General features: G+C 43.5%; 1 protein-coding gene across 1 annotated transcript in view; it reads right to left on the reverse strand.

Annotated features, from left to right (window-relative positions):
* The window catches only part of LOC132397967 (phosphatidylinositol 3,4,5-trisphosphate 5-phosphatase 2-like), a 170,698-nt gene that overhangs the window by 34,887 nt on the left and 115,756 nt on the right, over positions 1–20,055 (reverse strand). The window contains exons 14-21 of the mRNA XM_059976816.1: positions 19,884–20,001; positions 18,509–18,605; positions 17,755–17,893; positions 16,312–16,411; positions 14,643–14,731; positions 10,417–10,498; positions 5,159–5,248; positions 2,855–2,968 (exon numbers count right to left, since the gene is read on the reverse strand). Of these exons, the coding sequence (XP_059832799.1) occupies positions 2,855–2,968; positions 5,159–5,248; positions 10,417–10,498; positions 14,643–14,731; positions 16,312–16,411; positions 17,755–17,893; positions 18,509–18,605; positions 19,884–20,001 (829 nt within the window). The remainder of the gene's footprint in view (positions 1–2,854; positions 2,969–5,158; positions 5,249–10,416; positions 10,499–14,642; positions 14,732–16,311; positions 16,412–17,754; positions 17,894–18,508; positions 18,606–19,883; positions 20,002–20,055) is intronic.

Below are 20,055 nucleotides of genomic sequence, written 5' to 3' on the forward strand. Positions count from 1 at the left end.
CATTACACTAGAACAACAATAGGCACACAAAAAAGTCTGTCTTTACAATGAAAGCCACTTATGAATGGGTTTTACATGGACTGGTAATCCAGTTTGTCCTATTCTATTGTGCCCAGTCTGTGCCGAACAGCAAGAACAGGTTTTACATGCTAGGTCTATATTTGAGCTTGGTCATGCCACTTAGTAAGGAAATGATTTTTCAAAGTCTTGTAAAAAATTGTGTTTTAGGCTCTATTTTTATTCATATCGCCTTGGCTTATGGTTTTTAGTAATTATATTCAACATTGCCAGAAAATGTTCATGAGGTAAATAGCATTAATTAAAATCAATTTACAACTTTTATTTAGATCAAATCTACTGAGCCTACCATTAGAAAAATTAAATCCCATTTTGGCTTAAGCTAGTTACTTAACAGTAATGTATTAAGTTTGCCTTATGAGTTTTAAAAATTTATGAAAGGGAAAGAAAGAGATTAATTTCAAGAAAGGTAAGCTAAGCTTAACCACCATTTTCTCTCCAAGAAAAAATCATTCCATACTCAAAAGAACATTGACAATTACTTTTGGATTATTATATCTACAGCTTACTGATCACATTAATGTATTGTGAGCTGTAGACATAATAATTTTCACGCAGCGGTTCTCTGAGACCTGAAAATTATTTCAAGGCTTCCTTCAGGGCAAAACTGTTGAAAGGCTGGTCTAGACAGAATAGAACAATGAGGCATAGTGTCAAGAGAATGGGTTGGCCACTTATGATTAGTACCAAAAGAATCTTCATTATTTTTGGTCTTTGTGAATCTTTGAAATTCTTTACTTTGAAAAACAATGGATGCTCATTTCCTGAATATGGTCATAAATAAGATCAGCTGGTGTTTTTGGACATGGAATCAAGGAATATTGCTGATAAGGTATAAAGTGGAAGTGGTTTAATGGCTCAGCAGACTTGAGAAAACATATGGATTACACCTACTCTTGTGGGTGATGTTGGATGGACTTTTTAATGTAGAATAAAATGGTGAAAGCAGTAGTGGCCCAGGAGTGACATTAATCAAACAAAACTAGTTGGTTGATGTACCACCAACTGTCTATACTTTTGAGCTATCTCAAACTTGACCCTAATTCTCCTCCATCTTGAAAGTATTTGAGGTACAATTTAACTATCATAATAAGGCCTAAAACTTTCTTTAAGGTCTAAAAGAGACTGACTGGTTTTCCTACGTCTCTAGGAAATAGGCTGCTCAAGGTGGAAAAGAACAGATTATAGACAGGTGAGTGTCCTGACATCATGTCCTGCGGATCAGGTGGGACTTTACTTCTTCCTTCCCAGTTTTCTCTCTTTAAGATGGCATGTTTCCAGATGACAGGTCACAGGTCAACGACTCTCTTGCCCTACTCTTCCCCTCAGTCTAAGAATAATCTTCATCAATTGGGGACAAGGATCTTCCTAAGACTTTTGTGCAGCCATGCTGGATGAAGATCTTAGCAAACATATATTTATCAGGTTAAGTGTCAGGGCCACAAGGGTTGACATAAGTTAAGAAAAAGGGAATAAAATCTAGGTATTGGAACAAATGCTTTGGAACTCTATGATTCACCAAGAGATCAGTGCTTTGACTCTCCCACGGAAAGTTCAAATGGTTTTGCTACATATTTAACTAATATTAATAATTATTATTGCAATATATAGATGCAATATTACTGAGTGTTATAACTTTATTTTGAGTAAATGATACATTGCTAAACATTCTTCCTTGAACAATTTTCCTCCTTCTACCTTACCATCCTAAATCTTGATTCCCCCATTGGTTGGTTTTGAGATTGCAGGCATTTCTGCTATTTCATCCAGTAACCTACCAATGCAGGGAACGTCATTTTCTGCAAGGGCATTTCTTGTTGCTGTTTCTGCAATTTGCTTGTTTTTATGTGAGTTGGGAGGAAGTCTGATGCTCCTGTTGCTGTTTGCACAATTTGTTTTTTTTTAAGCTTGATTGATGCCCTTGTTGCCATTTGCACAATTTGGAGGTTTTTTGTGCGTGGGGTGATTGATGTTCTTGTTGCTGTTTGCGTGTCTTTTTTTTTTTGCGCATGGAGAAGTGTGATGTTCTTATTGCTATTTGTGTGATTTTTTTGTGCATGAAGTTTTGATGTTTTTCTTTGAATGGCCACCACATTTTTGTTTTTGTTTTGTGGCTGTCTGGAGAAGATGAATCTCAGAGTTGTATACTGCAAACATACTTTGATAATAAAATTACATTGTACCCTGAATAAAGGACAAGGTGCAGCCTGTCTGATTGAAGTCAACATAAAGGAAAATTAGATGGTGTGCACAGTGGGTGGCTGGATGACTATTGGTTATTCTAGGTTATGGCTGAAATAAAATTTTAACCCTACCACAATATACAGATGTTTTAACATATGGAAAAGAGCTGCATCTTCTAACATCTGCTTGCTAAAAAAAAATTGAAGTGGTGTTCAGTATGTGGCCACTGTTAAATATTAAGGAGAGAAGGCAACATTCCATGAAATTAGCATGATAATCAGGGACATTATATCATTGACTGTGATTTGAAAACATTGAACATTGGATGGGAGAAGAGATACAACCAGTAGAATGATCTTCTGCTGCTAACTTCTAAGTTCTATGTTCTCTCATTTCAGCCCAGAGACTGAGGCTGATAGTGGAGAAGTTGGATTGCAGTCAAACAATTCTTGAAAATCTAAACTTGAATCTAAATTCATGTCTGCAGGACTGAATCATTGGGGTACCTCTCCATTGAATGCAAATGACCTTCCATGAGAATTAAAGATTTGATGATAATATCAACAAAATTGATGACTACACATTTCCGTACCTTCCAAACAACTAGAATGAAATTCAATGAAGAACTTTGTTTTGCAAGTTGTCTTCACAATGGCCTCAATAATTTCAAATTCAATGCAAGCTTGTCCAGAACTGTTACAAGGGCCTGAAAAAACATGAATTAACATAATTAATTGAAGTTAAAAATATCTGAAATACAAGAAAAACTTGCATTAACATAGAATCTCTAACCCAGACTCATGAACATACAAATACAACCATCATTATCTGTGATGGTTGGCACTGTGATGCAGTCCATAGAGATGCTCATCTCATAGCTCCAGTGATCTGGGTTGATTCCTGACCCAGGGTGCTGTTTGCTGGCTTTCTCTTTAACCCAGAGATGAATTTCCTACAGTCATTGCAGTATTTCCCCATATCCCAAAGACACGCAGGCTTAAAGGTCAACTAGCCAGTCTAATGTTTCCCCAGTATGCAGTGAGTGGCAGTAGGTGAATCAAAGGTAGTTAATGGGAAAATTGGACTAGTGTAGAATTAATATAAAAGGGTTGTTGATGATTGGTGTAGACTCAATGGGCCAAAAAGCTTTTCATGTTGCATGTCTATATGACTATACATTATACATGCTATGCTTTAAAATATTCATCCAATGATTCAGAAGTATACCATGGCAGAACTGTTTATATAACAGTTATAAGAATCTAAATGACCATTGATAGGTGTAGAATAAAAAGAACATTAAGAACTATCATGAAGTTTAAATAATAATTTAGCTCAATAAATGTAACTATTTTTAATGATCTATACCAGCACCTTTTCATAATATGATTTGTTCCTTTGTGTCCCCAACACAAGTTTGAAGTTTATTGAACACTTGAAGGTTTACGGTTGTCTTATCAAGTTGATTCCTAACTACAATCCTTTTTCACAAATTTTAATTGGTGTCCCCTCAAATTCTTTGACAACCATGTGGATTCTTTCTGTCATCATGAAAGGATTTTCCAGACAGGGTTTATCTAACTTCTAAAACACTTCCACTTACAAGTACTGTGCAAAAGTCTTAGACATCCTTGATTTTTTAAAATGTTTTCAAATGGTATGGCCTCTACAGACCCTGATCTCAATATCACCAAAACTGTTTGGGATTATCTGGAAAGACAGCACTAAGTGAGACAGCCTAAGTCTGCAGAAGAACTGTGGAAAGTTCTCTAAGGTGCTTGGAACAACCCATCAGCAGATTTTCTTATAAAACTGCTCAACAGTGTACCTGAAAGAATTGATGCAGTTCTGAAGGTAAATGGTGTTTACACCAAATATTAATTTGCTTTATTTTTTTACTGCTTACTGCTCTTTGTAATAATCTTTTGTTAATTAGAAACATTCCATTCCAATATTTTTGAAAACATCTTCGCTTTACAGAATTGCTTAGCTGTGCCTAAGACTTTTGTACAGTACTGTATTTGGAATGTTCAATAATGAAATAACCCTGGCTGAATGCCTGTGTTTTTCTAGGTATAAAAATGCTTTTGTTCATTTAATGAAAATGCTCACATTATGTAACATTATAGAGTTATAGTGCTCAATAGTACATGGACAATCCCTGTACATCTAACTTCCTTACTTACACCTTTAAGTGCAAAATTTTCCTCTGCTTCAATAACAGACAAACAGGAGAAGACATTGAATATTGAATCATTATAGCATTTCAAAAATCACCAATCACTAATGTGCCAATAGTATTTTTATTATATTTTTTTATGAATTAAGAACACTTTTTCTTGGCAAACTCATTCCCATACATTTACTTGAGACATCTCTCTGTATGACAATGCCATGCACTTTAGTTGTAACCTCAGAGCTTATATGTTTATTTACTTTGATTAAATCTGGAAGGCCTCATCAGAAGAAAGTTTTATTCCATCACACAAAATGCTGGAGGAAATCAACATATCAGGCAGTATCTCTGGAAATGAATAAGCAGTTGCCATTTCAGGTCCTAATGAAGGGTCTTGGCCTGAAACACCAACTCTTTATTCCTTTCCATAGCTGCTGCCTGACCTGCTGTGTTCCACCAACATTTTGTGGATGTTTACTCTGAATTTCCAACATCTGCAGAACCTCTTAGATTTGTTCCATCATAGATTTGTCCCTAAGTGTAAGAAATGGAAGACACGTGTATCCCACAGTGTTGACCCCAGAAGCATAAGCATAACTTAGATCCATATGAAGAGCTAACCATGCAGTCATGAGCAACACACACAAATGCATGTGTTGATGAATCATGAAGTCAAGTATTGCAGTACAACTTATCAAGTTCATCATTTAGTCCTTATACCTTTCTTAGATACAAACTGGGAAGTTACTCCAACTTCAAACGTAGAAAAGACAGGTGAATGGTCACTGGTCATGATGTCATCTGTGCAGCCTGCAGGAATGAAAGAGAATGAAATGTTACTCTCTGTGTTGTAGGGCTAAGCTGAACCAACGCCACCAGCCAGCGGAAGTGGTGGATATGGGTTTGATTTCATCAGTTACAACAAGGTTGGAAGATACATGGAGGGATGGGGTATAAAGGGCTTTGGTTCGGGCCTAGGTCAATAGGCTGATGCACCATCAATAACTCACACTGAGACGTAGGCGAGATATCGGCTTTTATTGACTGGAAGAAGGAACCAGGAGTGAGTGTCTATCATACAAGGTCCTGGAGAATGAGGCCGATCTTCAGGCCGCAGGTCTCCTTTATACAGGGGCCTGTGGGAGGAGCCACAGGAGCAGTCAGCAGGGGCGTGTCCCAACAGGCACATAGTTCACCACATTCACCCCCCCTTCGTTTGAAAAAGTCCTCATGTAGCGAAGGTTCTTACAAGTCAAGCCGATCAGGCGGTCGAATCTGTCGCTGCGATCTACGTAGCACCGGCTGTGACCGCATAGGTGCCGGCAACATTGGCGATTGCACAGGGGACGGGGGTTGCGCGTGTTCTTGCCCACTAGGCGCCGGTGATCCCTCATGCATGTGCGAGGCGCCTGGTATAAATGCGTACGAAACGCCCGGTATACAAGTGTCGTGAGGAGTCTGTGTAGGGCCTGGTGAGTACGGTGTCACCTCTGGTGCAGGGTTCACAGTTACCGGAGAGCCTTCAGGGTAGTGGTCTGCTGCACCTGCGGGTGCCAGGTCGCGGATGGAGACCGTGTCCTCCCGCCCATCAGGTAAGACCACGTAAGCATACTGGGGGTTCGCATGGAGAAGGTGAACCCTCTCTACCAGCGGGGAGTATTTATTGCTCCTCACATGTTTCCGGAGCAGCACTGGCCCCGGGGACGTCAGCCAAACTGGTAGGGTGGTCCCAGTGACAGACTTCCTGGGAAAAGAGAATAGGCGTTCGTGAGGGGTGGCATTGGTGGACGTACATAACAGAGAGCGGATAGAGTGCAGTGCCTCAGGGAGGACCTCCTGCCATCGAGAGACCGGCAACCCTTTGGACTTGAGGGCTAAAAGTGTGGCCTTCCACACTGTGGCATTCTCCCGCTCTACCTGGCCATTACCCCGGGGATTATAACTCGTGGTCCGACTGGTAGCAATGCCCCTAGCTAGCAAGTACTGGCGCAGCTCTTCACTCATAAAGGAGGACCCTCTATCACTGTGGATATAGCAGGGATACCCGAACAGAGTGAAGAGCTGGCGCAGGGCTTTTATGACGGACGTGGCAGTGGTGTCGGGGCAGGGGATGGCAAAGGGGAACCGTGAGAACTCGTCAATAACACTGAGAAAATAGACATTGCGGTCAGTGGAGGGAAGGGGGCCCTTAAAGTCAACACTCAGGCGTTCAAAAGGGCGGGTGGCCTTGACAAGTTGTGCCGTGTCAGGACAGTAGAAGTGCGGTTTGCACTCGGCACAAATTTGGCAGTCCCTGGTCATCGTCCTGATGTCCTCCAGGGAGTACGGCAGGTTCCGAGCTTTCACAAAATGGTAAAATCGGGTGACCCCCGGATGGCAAAGTTGAGCATGAAGGGCGTACAGCTGGTCGAGCTGTGTGCTAGCACATGTTCCCCGGGATAGGGCATCAGGGGGCTCATTGAGTCTGCCAGGCCGGTACAGGATATCATAGGTGTAGGTGGAGAGTTCTATCCTCCACCGCAAAATCTTATCATTTTTGATCTTGCCCCGCTGTTGGTTGCTGAACAGGAACGCAACCGAGCGCTGGTCGGTCAGCACAGTGAATCTTTTGCCAGCAAGATAGTGCCTCCAGTGCCTAACAGCCTCCACTATGGCCTGGGCTTCTTTCTCCACCGCGGAGTGCCGAATTTCAGAGCCTTGGAGGGTGCGAGAAAAGAATGCTACTGGTCTGCCTTCCTGATTAAGGGTAGCAGCCAGAGCGAAATCGGAGGCATCACACTCCACTTGGAAGGGAGCGGTCTCGTCCACTGCATGCATCGTAGCTTTGGCAATGTCCGCTTTAATGCAGTTGAAGGCCGCGCAGGCCTCAGCAGAGAGGGGAAACGAGGTAGACTTGACCAGGGGGCGAGCCTTGTCTGCGTAATGGGGGACCCATTGGGCGTAATAGGAAAAAAACCCCAGGCACCGTCTGAGGGCCTTGAGAGTGGTGGGAAGAGGGAGCTCTAACAGGGGGCGCATACGTTCGGGATCAGGCCCAATAACCCCGTTTTCCACGACATACCCAAGTATAGCAAGGCGGGTGGTACCAAAAACACACTTGTCCCTGTTATAAGTAAGGTTCAGAGCTGCGGCCACTTGGAGAAACCGTTGGAGGTTGGCGTCGTGATCTGGCCTGTCATGACCACAGATGGTGATGTTATCCAGATAGGGAAATGTGGCCTGCAGTTGGTACTGGTCCACCATCCGGTCCATTTCCCTCTGGAAGACAGAGACACCATTCGTGACACCGAAAGGGACGCGCAGGAAGTGATAGAGCCGGCCGCCCGCCTCGAAGGCGGTGTAGGGGCGGTCCTCTGGGCAGATGGGGAGCTGGTGATAAGCGGATTTCAGATCTATTGTCGAGTACACCTTATACTGAGCAATCTGGTTGACCATATCCGCGATGCGGGGTAGGGGGTATGCGTCAAGCTGCGTAAACCTATTGATGGTTTGACTATAGTCCACCACCATCCTATTTTTCTGCCCAGTCCGAACAACAACCACCTGGGCCCTCCAAGGGCTTGTGCTCGGCTCAATGATCCCCTCCCTGAGCAGCCGCTGCACCTCCGACCGAATGAAGGCCCGGTCCCCCGCGCTGTACCTCCTGCTTTTGGTTGCCACAGGTTTACAGTCGGGGGTCAGGTTGGCGAACAGCGGTGGGGGAGGGATCTTGAGAGTGGAGAGGCTGCAAGTGTCGGTAGTGCAGCTGTTGGCCTGGTTCTGGATGGGATGTGTGTGTCCGTGTGTGTGTGTGGTCAGTAGCGGGGTATGTGAAGAAGTCCCACAAAACTGAGGATTCTTGACAGTGAGTGGTGGGAGGGGCCCGTCGTATACCATAGTCACACTTTCGAGATGGCTCTGGAAGTCCAGCCCCAATAGCACAGGTGCACACAGATTAGGCATGACCAGCAGTTCAAAGTCCCGATATACTGTGCCTTGCACCACCAAAGTCGCTACACAACCCGCCCGGATGTCTGCGGACTGCGACCCAGAGGCCAAATGGAACCTCCGACTGACCGGCCGCGTAGCAAGTCCGCAGCGTTGCACTGTGTCCGGGTGAATAAAACTCCCAGTGCTGCCCGTGTCAAACAGGCATCCAGTCCAATGCCCCTGCACCTGGATGTCCATCATGGACCTTGCAAGCTGGTGTGGGGCGCTTTGGTCGAGAGTCACAGTGGCCAGAGTTGGATCGCCGTCGGGGTACCCGGCCAGCATCGGAGGATCGGGGGCGGGGCATGCTGACGCCGACAAAGATGGCCGCTCACATCCGGGGTACCCGGTCAGCGTCCGAGGATCGGGGGCGGGGCATGCTGACGTCGACAAAGATGGCCGCCCACATCCCGGCATGCAAGATGGCGGCCCCCACGTTTCACCCGCAGCGCTGCACTCCGCTCGAGGTTGAGACTTACAGACCTTGGCGAAGTGGCCCCGCTTTCCGCAGCTGGAGCAGGTCGCTTCTCGCGCTGGACAGCGTCGTCGAGGATGTTTCTTTTGGCCACAGAAATAACAAAGCACGAGTTGCTTACGGGCCACAGCCGTGGTCTGGGTCGGGGAGCTCGTGGAATGGCGACTGGCGGCGGCGTTGGCGAATTCGCTCCCGGGAGCCGGCGGTGGCGGGGTCTGAGGCGTCCACGAAACCGGCGGGGAATCGCGCGACTGGACAGCGTCGGCGTTATGCCGCGCAGCTTCTAGAGCGTTGGCCTTCTCTATCGCCGAGCTTAAGGTAAGATCCGAGTTCTCCAGCAGCCGCTGGCGCATGTACACTGACCTCAGTCCCGTCACAAAGGCGTCTCGCACCAGCAGCTCCGCATGCTGTTCTGCCGTGAGCGTCTTGCAGTCACAAGCTCGGACGAGTGTCTGTAGTGCTCGGAGAAACTCAGCGCACGATTCGCCAGGCCGCTGTTGCCGGGTAGCTAAGCGATGTCTTGCGTAGACGGTGTTCACCGGCCGCAGGTACTGTCGTTTGAGGGCGTCCAGTGCCCCTTCGTAGGTCGGCAGGTCCCGGATAAAGGAGTAAACTTTGGAGGAGACCCTCGAGAGTAGGATTCTGTGCATAACGGCGGGTTCAGTCGCACGAAGCTCCGCCAAGTACGATTGGAAGCATGCAAGCCAGTGTTCAAAAGCGAGAGCTGCGTCAGGGTCTTGAGGGTCCAAATCCAACCGGTCCGGACGCAAAACGGGTTCCATGTTTTAAAACTTCCAGTCAATAAAATTGATGCACCATCAATAACTCACACTGAGACGTAGGCGAGATATCGGCTTTTATTGACTGGAAGAAGGAACCAGGAGTGAGTGTCTATCATACAAGGTCCTGGAGAATGAGGCCGATCTTCAGGCCGCAGGTCTCCTTTATACAGGGGCCTGTGGGAGGAGCCACAGGAGCAGTCAGCAGGGGCGTGTCCCAACAGGCACATAGTTCACCACATAGGCCTAGGAAGATTAATAGTTCAGCACAGACTGAATGGGCCGAAGGAACTGTTTCTGTGCTGTAATGTCCTCTGTCTCTATGATTCTCAATGCTCAGGTAACTTCTGAGTACATGTGCAGGAGCTAATATTTATTTGCAGCATTATTCAAGAAATCAGGTGCACAGGGGTTAAAAAAAACGTCCATCTACACTTTTGAAAAAACAGAAATAATAAGTGGTTCGCAAACAATTTTTTATTGCCTTGAAAACTAGCTTCAAGCAGCTGCTGTGTTAAGTTTAAAGCTTTGTTCATTATAATTCATAGACACAGTATGCTCGCACATGCAAAATATGCCCTCATTTTGTGCTGGGTTTGTTCTCGAAAAACATAAGTAGCTGTAGTGTTTACATTTGAAAGGTTGCTGCAGTTCACCTTAGAGGGAAATGTCAGAGAAGGAATGGCCAGAGGACATGGACCATCCTTTCCAATTAACCTCCTTTCTTTTATTAGCGGAGGATTGAGGTTACTCACCGTATGAAGTACATTGATTATATGTCTCAGGGTAGGATTTCCACAGGACTCTATCGCACCAAGAAGGAACATTTATCCTTATCTATAGCAGAGACAAAGAACATCAATAAGGAAAGCTTTGGTTTTCTGCTTTTTTTTAAGCTGAATAACGCATAGAAATTTGCATTTCATTCAAAAAGCCTAGCTCCTGAATGTGAAGATTTACAAAGCTCAAAACAATATATCTAAAATTTCTCTACCTCTCTTTCAGTATCTCTGCATTAACTCAAAATTTTGATGGTCTTCCTCTCCACAGATGCTATCTGATGCTATCATTTGTCTGCAGTGTTGTCTGCTATTATCTGTTCCCCTGTTAAATGCAAAATATATTGGCTTCAAGTGGAAAATAAAATCTGATGGCATGTTGATCTACGGTCTCACCTGATCTTGAATAACACTTTCAGGAACTTTCCCAAGGAAACCACAAAACAGTAGAGCAACATTTGCCCTAGAAATGAGGATGGATGTTGAGGAGTGGGTCAGAGGGATCTCCAGTGTGTGTTGAACTCCCATACATCATCAACAACCTTGCCCATGTGACAAATTAGCCCAGAGTAACACATACAAAATAGTGGAGTAACTCAGCAGGTCGAGCAACATCTATGGAAAGGAATAAATAATGTGACCAGGACTGGAAAGGGAAGGAGAACAAGTCAAAATAAGGATTGGGTGAGGGAAGGAGTAGAAGCTAGGAGATGATAGGGGAAGCCAGGTGAGGTGGAAGATAACTAGTGGAGGGAGGGGCAGTAAGGAGAGAAGCTCGGAGGTGATTGGTGGAGAAAGTAAAGGGTTGAGGATGAAGGAAGCTGAAATAGAGGAGAGTAGACTAAGGGAAAAAAAGGAGGAGGCGGGGCACTAGATGGAGATGGTGAGGAGAAGAGAAGAGCCAGAATAGGAAATGATAAAGGAGAGAAGGGGGAGGTGGGAGAAACTATTTGATGTTAGAGAAATCAAACTTCATGCCAACAAGTTAGACGCCTTCAAGGTGGAATATGAGGTGGAACACTCTCCTCCAAGCTGAGAGTGGCCTCATCGTGGCAATAGAGGAAGCTTATAGACTGACATATCAGAATGGGAAAGGTGACTTCTTGTTACAGACGAATTAGCCCAAACTAGAGTGCCCCACACTACTGCAGTCTGCAGGCTAATCAAAGAGACAATAATTGAGTATACATTCCAGAAATTATTTTAATGAAAAAGGCTACGCTCCGTGAAATGGAGTTTCTGATTAATTTTCCATAATGCTGACTAAAGAACTTTAATATTGGCAAATACTGTATGCAGGATACTGATCTGGTAGTATTTAATCTTTAATTCCCACATCCTTCCCAAACCTGCTCAATATGCTCCTGATCAGAATCAAAATCAGATTTATTGTCACCGGCATGTGTTGTGAGATTTATTAACTTAGCAACAGCAGTTCAATGCCATACATAATATAGGAGAAAAATAATAATAAATAGATAAATAAGTAAATCAATTACAGTATGTATATATTGAATAGATTAAAAATCATGCAAAGCAGAAATAACATATATTAAAAAAGTGAAATAGTGTTCACAGGTTCAATGTCCATTTAAGAATTGGATGGCAGAGGGGAAGAAGCTGTTCCTGAATTGCTGAGTGTGTGCCTTCAGGGTTCAGTCCCTCCTACCTGATAGTAACTTTGTGTGACGAGATATTAGAGGGAAGAGTTTTCTCCTGGATGCACCATTACTATAAAAGTTGACTGAGTGAATGCCATGTGACCTGTGATGTCATCAGTTAATTATTAACTATTGCAGAATGAATATCGGCCTTGGCTAGGGAGAAGTGTGTACTAATATATGTGGGCCAATTACCGAATGAGACATACACAAAGATATCATAGCAACACACACAAAATGCTGGTGAAACGCAGCAGGCCAGGCAGCACCTATAGGAAGAAGCACAGTTGACGTTTCGGGACGAGACCCTTTGTCAGGACTAACTAGAAGAAGAGATAGTAAGAGATTTGAAAGTGGGAGGGGTAGGGGGAGATCCAAAATGATAGGAGAAGACCGGAGGGGGTGGGGTGAAGCTAAGAATTGGAAAGTTGATTGGCAAAAGGGATACAGAGCTGGAGAAGGGAGAGGACCATGGAATGGGAGGCCTAGGGAGAAAGAAAGGGGGAGGGAAGCACCAGAGGAAGATGGAGAGCAGGCAAGGAGTTATTGTGAGAGGGGCAGAGAGAGAAAAAAGAGAGGGAAAAGAGAAAAAAGGGAAATAAATAAATAAATAGACAGATAAATAAGGGATGGAGTAAGAAAGGGAAGAGGGGCATTAACGGAAGTTAGAGAAATCAATGTTCATGCCATCCGGTTGGAGGTTACCTGGATAGAATATAAGGTGTTGTTCCTCCAACCTGAGTTTGGCTTCATCTTGACAGTAGAAGAGGCCATGGACTGACATATTAGAATAGGAATGGGACGTTGAATTAAAACGTGTGGCCACTGGGAGATCCTGCTTTCTCTGGCGGACTGAGCGTAGGTGTTCAGCGAAACGGTCTTCCAGTCTGCGTCGGGTCTCACCAATATATAAAAGGCAACACCAGGAGCATCCGACACAGTATACCACACCATCCGACTCACAGGTGAAGTGACACTTCACCTGGAAGGACTGTCTGGGGCCCTGAATGGTGGTGAGGGAGGAAGTGTAAGGGCAGGTGTAGCACTTGTTCCATTTACAAGGATAAGTGCCAGGAGGGAGATAGGTGGGAAGGGATGGGAGGGGGGGAAATGTATAGACAGGGAATCACATAGGGAGCGATCCCTGTGGAAAGTAGAAAGGGGGGAGGGAAAGATGTGCTTGGTGGTTGGATCCCATTGGAGGTGGCGGAAGTTACGGAGAATTATATGTTGGACCCGGAGGCTGGTGGGGTGGTAGGTGAGGACAAGGGGAACCCTATCCTGAGTGGGGTGGCGGGCAGATGGGGTGAGGGCAGATGTGCTGGAAATGGGAGAGATGCGTTTGAGAGCAGAGTTGATGGTGGAAGAAGGGAAGCCCCTTTCTTTAAAAAAGGAAGACATATCCTTTGTCCTGGAATGAATAGCCTCATTCTAAGAGTAGATGTGTTGGAGACGGAGGAATTGTGAGTAGGGGATAGCATTTTTGCAAGAGACAAGGTGGGAAGAGGAATAGTCCAGGTAGCTGTGAGAGTCCGTAGGCTTATAGTAGATATCAGTAGATAAGCCATCTTCAGAGATAGAGACAGAAAGATCAAGAAATGGGAGGGAGGTGTCAGAAATGGACCAGGTAAATTTGAGGGCAGGGTGAAAGTTGGAGGCAAAGTTAATAAAATCAACAAGCTTAGCATGCATGCAGGAAGCAGCACCAATGTAGTTGTCATTGTAGCGAAGGAAAAGAGGGGGACGGATACCCATATAGGCTTCGAGCATGGACTGTTCCACAAAGCCAACAAAAAGGCAGGCATAGTTGGGATGCATACGGGTGCCCATGGCTGCACCTTTGGGCATAGCTGGTACCCATGGCTATACCTGTGCACGCCTACCACCAGGGGGAGAGTGACATGGTGCAGTGTCCAGTCTGGAGTGAGTGCTGCCCCCAGTGGTCACTTGGCAGAAGACAAGCTGAATTGTGATCAACTGCAGATTCCTGCGGCATTCATGGACTCAGGCTCTGGGTTATTTGTTTGTATGGCTGTATTTTACTGATATCTTACATGCGTTTTCTATCTTGTATGCGTTATATGTACTTTGTGCTGCGTCTGACTGTTGGTCTATGTTTTGCACCTTGGCTCCAGAGTTCCACTGTCTCATTTGACCGTATACGTGGGTATTCGTGTATGGTCGAATTGAACTTGAATTGAATAAAAGATTGTGTGAAAGTGTCTAATTTCTAAATGTATGCCTTCATCAATATTGTGCTCTTGTCCCTGCTCATTTTTGTATAATACCCTTAGGCTGCAATATTTAGTTCTCAATCATTTCCATTTTATAGTCAATTTCCTGTGCCTTCAGAACTAAATTTGTTCTCCAAACTCCCATGCTTATTCTAAATATGCAGACCGCTTCCATAATTTTGTGTTCTGTTGGCCTTCTTGCAACATCCACCTCTGCCTCTTTGACACTCTGCTAGTAGTGTGCTTGAGCAGCAAATAAGAAGTGAAGGCATTAAGTTAAGAGAACAAAGAGCTAAATCGTACTTACTCCAGTAGTTTTATGCTTCTGCCATGAGTAGATGTCTCTGGTGTTCCGCTCATATCGATAGGTAGGAGGGAAGGTGATTTCTTCTTCACCTGTCGGATGTAGAAAGAAGGTCACGAGGGCAAAGATTGTGTCCAATAATGGAAAAGTTAATGGCTCATAATAAATACACTTCATCAGTAACATAGACCATAAGACCATATAATGTGGTAATTATTACACATGTGACTAATGTGTATCTTAACTTCCTATAAATGCTGCATATTACCAAAGATGATCAAAAACTGCCTTATAGATTGTTAGTTACTGCACTCACTGAAGATATGAAACAAATTGATATGAGTCATCATCAGTAATTCTGACAAAACATATGTCTGTAAGGCCAAAAATATATTTTGCAATTAAATATTGTTTCCATATGTAGAGTACGTCTTACATGACTAAACAGCAGAAAGAGTAAAATTTGCATCATAATCTCTATCCTTCCTCGTAACTCTTCATGCATGGACTAACACTAAGGATGTTCCACTTCATTTGAAGTTTTGTGCCTTCTTAGCTCAATGTGAAGTGTTGTGTAACTAGCTGCCATAGACATTCTCACTGAGTTCAAAGTAAGGTTTTGTTCTAACATCTTCTTTGCCCATGATCTCAAAACTACAGAATTCCTTCATTCAGTAACTAACTGCACCTGTTGATGGTGGAATGACGTCTACTCTGTGGATGGGCACCAAAATCAAGGCTCACATTTTAGTGCAGCACTGAAGGAATTGAATTTGACATCTTTGAAGATGAGACTTTAAAATGGTCCCTATCTGCATGCAGATTTTTGAAGGGATCATGAGAAGTTAGCTACCCTCAGCCAATGTGTGACTGGTACACACTTAAATTTGTCATTGCTATTGGTTAATGCTTTCTATGCACAAATTAGTAAAAGAAATCACCTGCATTGCAACAACCACAGTACAAGCAAAAATACCCAGTGCTGGATTTAAAGTGGTTTTGCATACAAAACTATACTGTATAAATGCAAACCTTTATTCCCTTGAGTTTCACTTGGCCACAGTTTATTCATTTCTCAATTTTAACGTCATTGGTATTTCACCTTGGGAAGAAATGACGTTAACTATATGGTGCAGTAACCATGTTTTGCCATATGAACTAAACCCGAAGATGGTCAACAATGTATTTAGCTGGATAGAATTTACAGAACAGGATGTGAAGTAGGTTTCATTTTGGCTCTGCTGCAATCCGAAAGTCACAAGTACCTCAGATGTTAAAATGCCTGGACATTTAAATATTTATTTATTGATTGTTTGTTTTAGAGATTACGAGTGAACAATTCCTCCAGCCCAACGAGCCACACCACTCAGTGACCTACCTAATTAACACTAGCCAGATCACAGGAAAATTTACAGTGTTCGATTAACCTACTAACCAGTATGTCATTGGATTGTGGGAAGAAACCAGAGCACCTGGAGGAAACCCTTGTAGTTCACGGAGAGAACATACAGACTCTTTACAGATGGTGCCAGAACTGACTCCAAACTCTGGAACAGCCCAACAAGTAACAGCATCCCGCTAGCTACTATTGTATCATGGCAGTCTATACTTATATGTTTGAAAACAACATAGCAAAAATTTCATACGTCTATATCATGAAAATTGTACTCACTGAAGTTCAAGAACACTTTTCCTTTCTCTTGTTCCAAATTCAGTTGGTCCACAGTCAGTATTGCTTCAAATTCCTTTTTGCTGATGTAGTTTAAAATATCCTAAAAGATAAAGTATAATAAGATTCTCTTCATTGGATTGGGTGCCCAAAAGAACATTTTTCCTCTCATATCATCTATCTTCCATCCTAAAGTCCACTCCACCTTCCATCCTAAAGTCCACTCCACCATCCATCCTAAAGTCCACTCCACCTTCCATCCTAAAGTCCACTCCACCTTCCATCCTAAAGTTCACTCCACCTTCCATCCTAAAGTCCACTCCACCTTCCATCCTAAAGTTCACTCCACCTTCCATCCTAAAGTCCACTCCACCTTCCATCCTAAAGTTCACTCCACCTTCCAACATGGTTTTATTCCCTCAAGTGTTTTCAAGTTATGCTCCTGCTGTTTACCACAACCCTCATCAAGAACATTCCCACAGGTTACAGCTTGGACATTAGAAGGTGAAGCACCAGTGATCATCATGATTTTTGTCTGGGTGTTCTCTGGAAGGGAATGAAGGATGAAAGGATGCAAGGGTCTTCTGCTTACTTTTTACCCTCAGTTGAAAGGAGAAGAAATCTACATTGAGCCACAACACAACTTATAGTAGCAACCAATGAACAGGAGCTTCACAAAATCCAGCAGATATATCCTACTCCTTTACCACAAAACTTCCTCCTTCCAGAGAAGAGGAAATGTTCCTCCAGAGGCACAATATCACAGGGGTGCAGCAACAGAGCTTCTCAGTTACCCAATGGACATCCCTGATGTCTAGAGGGAATATGCAGAAGCAATTTCCTCTGGTGGGGGAATCTATGACCAGAGGGCACAGCCTCCGAATACAAGGGCATTCCTCTAGAGCATAGGTGAGAAGAACTTTTTTTTTCGGAATCTATTCATTTCCACAGATGGCTGTGGAGGCCAAGTCATTGGATATATCTAAAACAGAGGATGATAAGTTCTTGATTAGTAAGGGTGTGAAAGGTTATGTAGAGAAGGCAACAGAATGAGGTTGAGAAAGGTAATAAATCAGCTATGATGGAATAGCTGAGTAGACTCAATGGACTGAATAGCCTAATTTTGCTTTATGAGCGTCCCAGCTGTATGGTTGTGACTCCACCTTGAGCATATTGCAAAATGTGACTGACGCTGAACTATTACGCTGACTGTGTGAAAGAGTCAAGTCAATGAATAATTTAACAAGGTGGCAGTGTAAAGGAGTGTGAATGAGTGCAGGTATATAAATGTGTTTCTGGAGGAAGAAAGAACTAAGGGAAGCAGTGAGCAGCCAATGAATTGGAGATTTTGAGAGAACTGGATGGAGTTAGCTAGCATTCCCTATTCTTTTCTTTGTCCATGTGGTCATCAGGCTTCCAATAAAGCAGAAAGGAAGTCAGGAGTACCTGGATGTCCATATCAAGTCGATAGTTTAGGTCACCAAACCAGAAGATGTGAGTGAAGCGCAGAGCAATGTCAAAAGAACTGAGTTTCTTATCGCCCAACGATAACAATCGGAGAATATCCAAATAGTTCTGGTTTCGCCTGAAATGGAACCAACAGAGGAAATTTACATCCAAGATAGGTCAGGTTAAAGTTGCAGACACCAACACTAAATGTGCATGGGGTGATTCATAACTAGATCCCAAAGCATGCATCAAGTCAGGAGGAGAATGGTCCTCTCAAAAACAGTTCCATAAAACCTTGATCCCTAAAATGACTCCAGCCCTCTTAAAATCTTCCCCTCTCCACGTCTTAAGTCTCATGTAGCTCACTGTAGAAAACAGACAATTTTTCTTTCTCTCTGATCCAGTTTACCTGGATTCACTGCTGTAGCTCAAAACCAAAGCCAACTCATGCCTCACTGCTATTCAAGGCGGACACCTTGCCATCGCTCTCAACAATGCTAGGCATATAGGTCAAATTTCCCCAACCGCACAACGCAACATTATGTTCTGCCATTTTATTGCGGTTGGGATTAACAGTGAGCTTAGTAAAATTTCAATATTCTATGTCAAATCAATACTAGAAAGGCAAGCAGCTCCCTTGCACAGATCAGCCAGCACTAAGCTATGCACTGAGGTGTTTCAAAAGCCTGATAGTTGAACAGTCTATCCCCCAATCTGACTTTAACTGGCTAAAATAAATTAGTCTATATACCTGAGAACTTTTTCACTCCCAGACGTTAAATGACAGTTGACAAAACCCAGGGATGTTCCATTGAAGAGGAATGAAACACCAACTGCTCCTTTATTCCCTGAAGAGAAAAGACACATCAGGGTTGGTATAGGTTACATACTTTCACCAGCCAGATAACAAACATTGAAATCTGCAGGGAGGATATCAATTTTTGTCGAAAGCATAAGGTGTGAACTGTCATGTCATCTCTTTGTACAAACCATATTTCCAAAGGAAAACTCACTGTTTATTAATCCAAAGTCACTTGATGGACGTATATAGAATTATGAGAGGGCAGCAGGGTGGCATAATGGTTAGCTTAATGCTATTACAGCACCAGCAACCCAGGTTCCATTCTGCCTGCTGTCTGTAAGGAGTTTATACATTCTCCCTGTGAGTGTGTGGTTTCCTCTGGAACTCTGGTTTTCTGCCACATTCCAAAGATGGATGAATTAGTAGGTAAACTGGTCATATGGATGTAATTGGGTGGCATGGACTCACTAGGCTAGAGGGCCCGTAACCATGCCGTATCTCTAAATAAAATAAATACATAGAGTAGGTAGTCAGAGCCTTTTCCCCAGGGTGCAAATGTCAAATACTAGTTGGTGTAGCTTTAAAGTGAGAGGAAGACAGGTTAAAGGAGAGAGAGAGAGAGGTAGATGCCTGACATGCCCTGCCAGGGGAAGTGGTGAAATTGAAACATTTTACAAGCATACTGGCAGGCATGTGAGCAGGTAGGCAAAGGAGGGATGCAGCCCATGTGCAGATTGATGGGATTAGTTTGGATTGGCATTACAGTCGGCACACTTATCATAGGCTGAAGAGCCTGTTCCCGTGCAGTACTGTTCTATATCCTTTTGTGCAATACAGCCCATCAGTTCTGAATCAACGGCCCAAAATGTACATCATTTAATTAAGGACCAATGTTATATTTCATAAGGTCCCTCGGAATAGGCTTGTGTCGATTGCACACTTCAAACCCAAAGTAATTTTTGCCTGAATTTATTTAATCTGATTTACCTGTAACATTTGAAGAGCCCAAATGCTGAAATGCAAGTGTGATTTATTTAGCATTCTCAATAATTATGTGGCTTCCTATTGTTATTAAACTGCACTTTTCTGCATCATGGGCTCTCTACCGCCTCAGATTCCTGCAGATGATATTCAGAAATACCAGTCAAATCGTGCATGAGGCAGTTTATGGTTTCCAAATTTAACATGGGGAAAAAAAATCGTTAGTGAATTTTTGTCCTCTTGTCAGATCTTTCCAAGATTTAGACCAATTCTAAATCCTTGGCGATTCTAAACACCAGTTTCCTGTTTCAGCCCAGAAGATTCCGACATCACAATTACTTACCAAATGTATTTGCTATTCCAGTTTTCACACTGGAGACACTGACTTGACTGACTCGATTCTCGTGGTCTGGTTTAATCAGTACTGTGATTTTAATACTCCACAGTGAATGTGTGGCTACCTATAAGACAGGGATATTAATGAGTGATAGAGCAGAATATCAACAAAATAAAAA

Source organism: Hypanus sabinus, chromosome 8, assembly GCF_030144855.1.
Source record: "Hypanus sabinus isolate sHypSab1 chromosome 8, sHypSab1.hap1, whole genome shotgun sequence".
Lineage (NCBI taxonomy): Eukaryota > Metazoa > Chordata > Chondrichthyes > Myliobatiformes > Dasyatidae > Hypanus > Hypanus sabinus.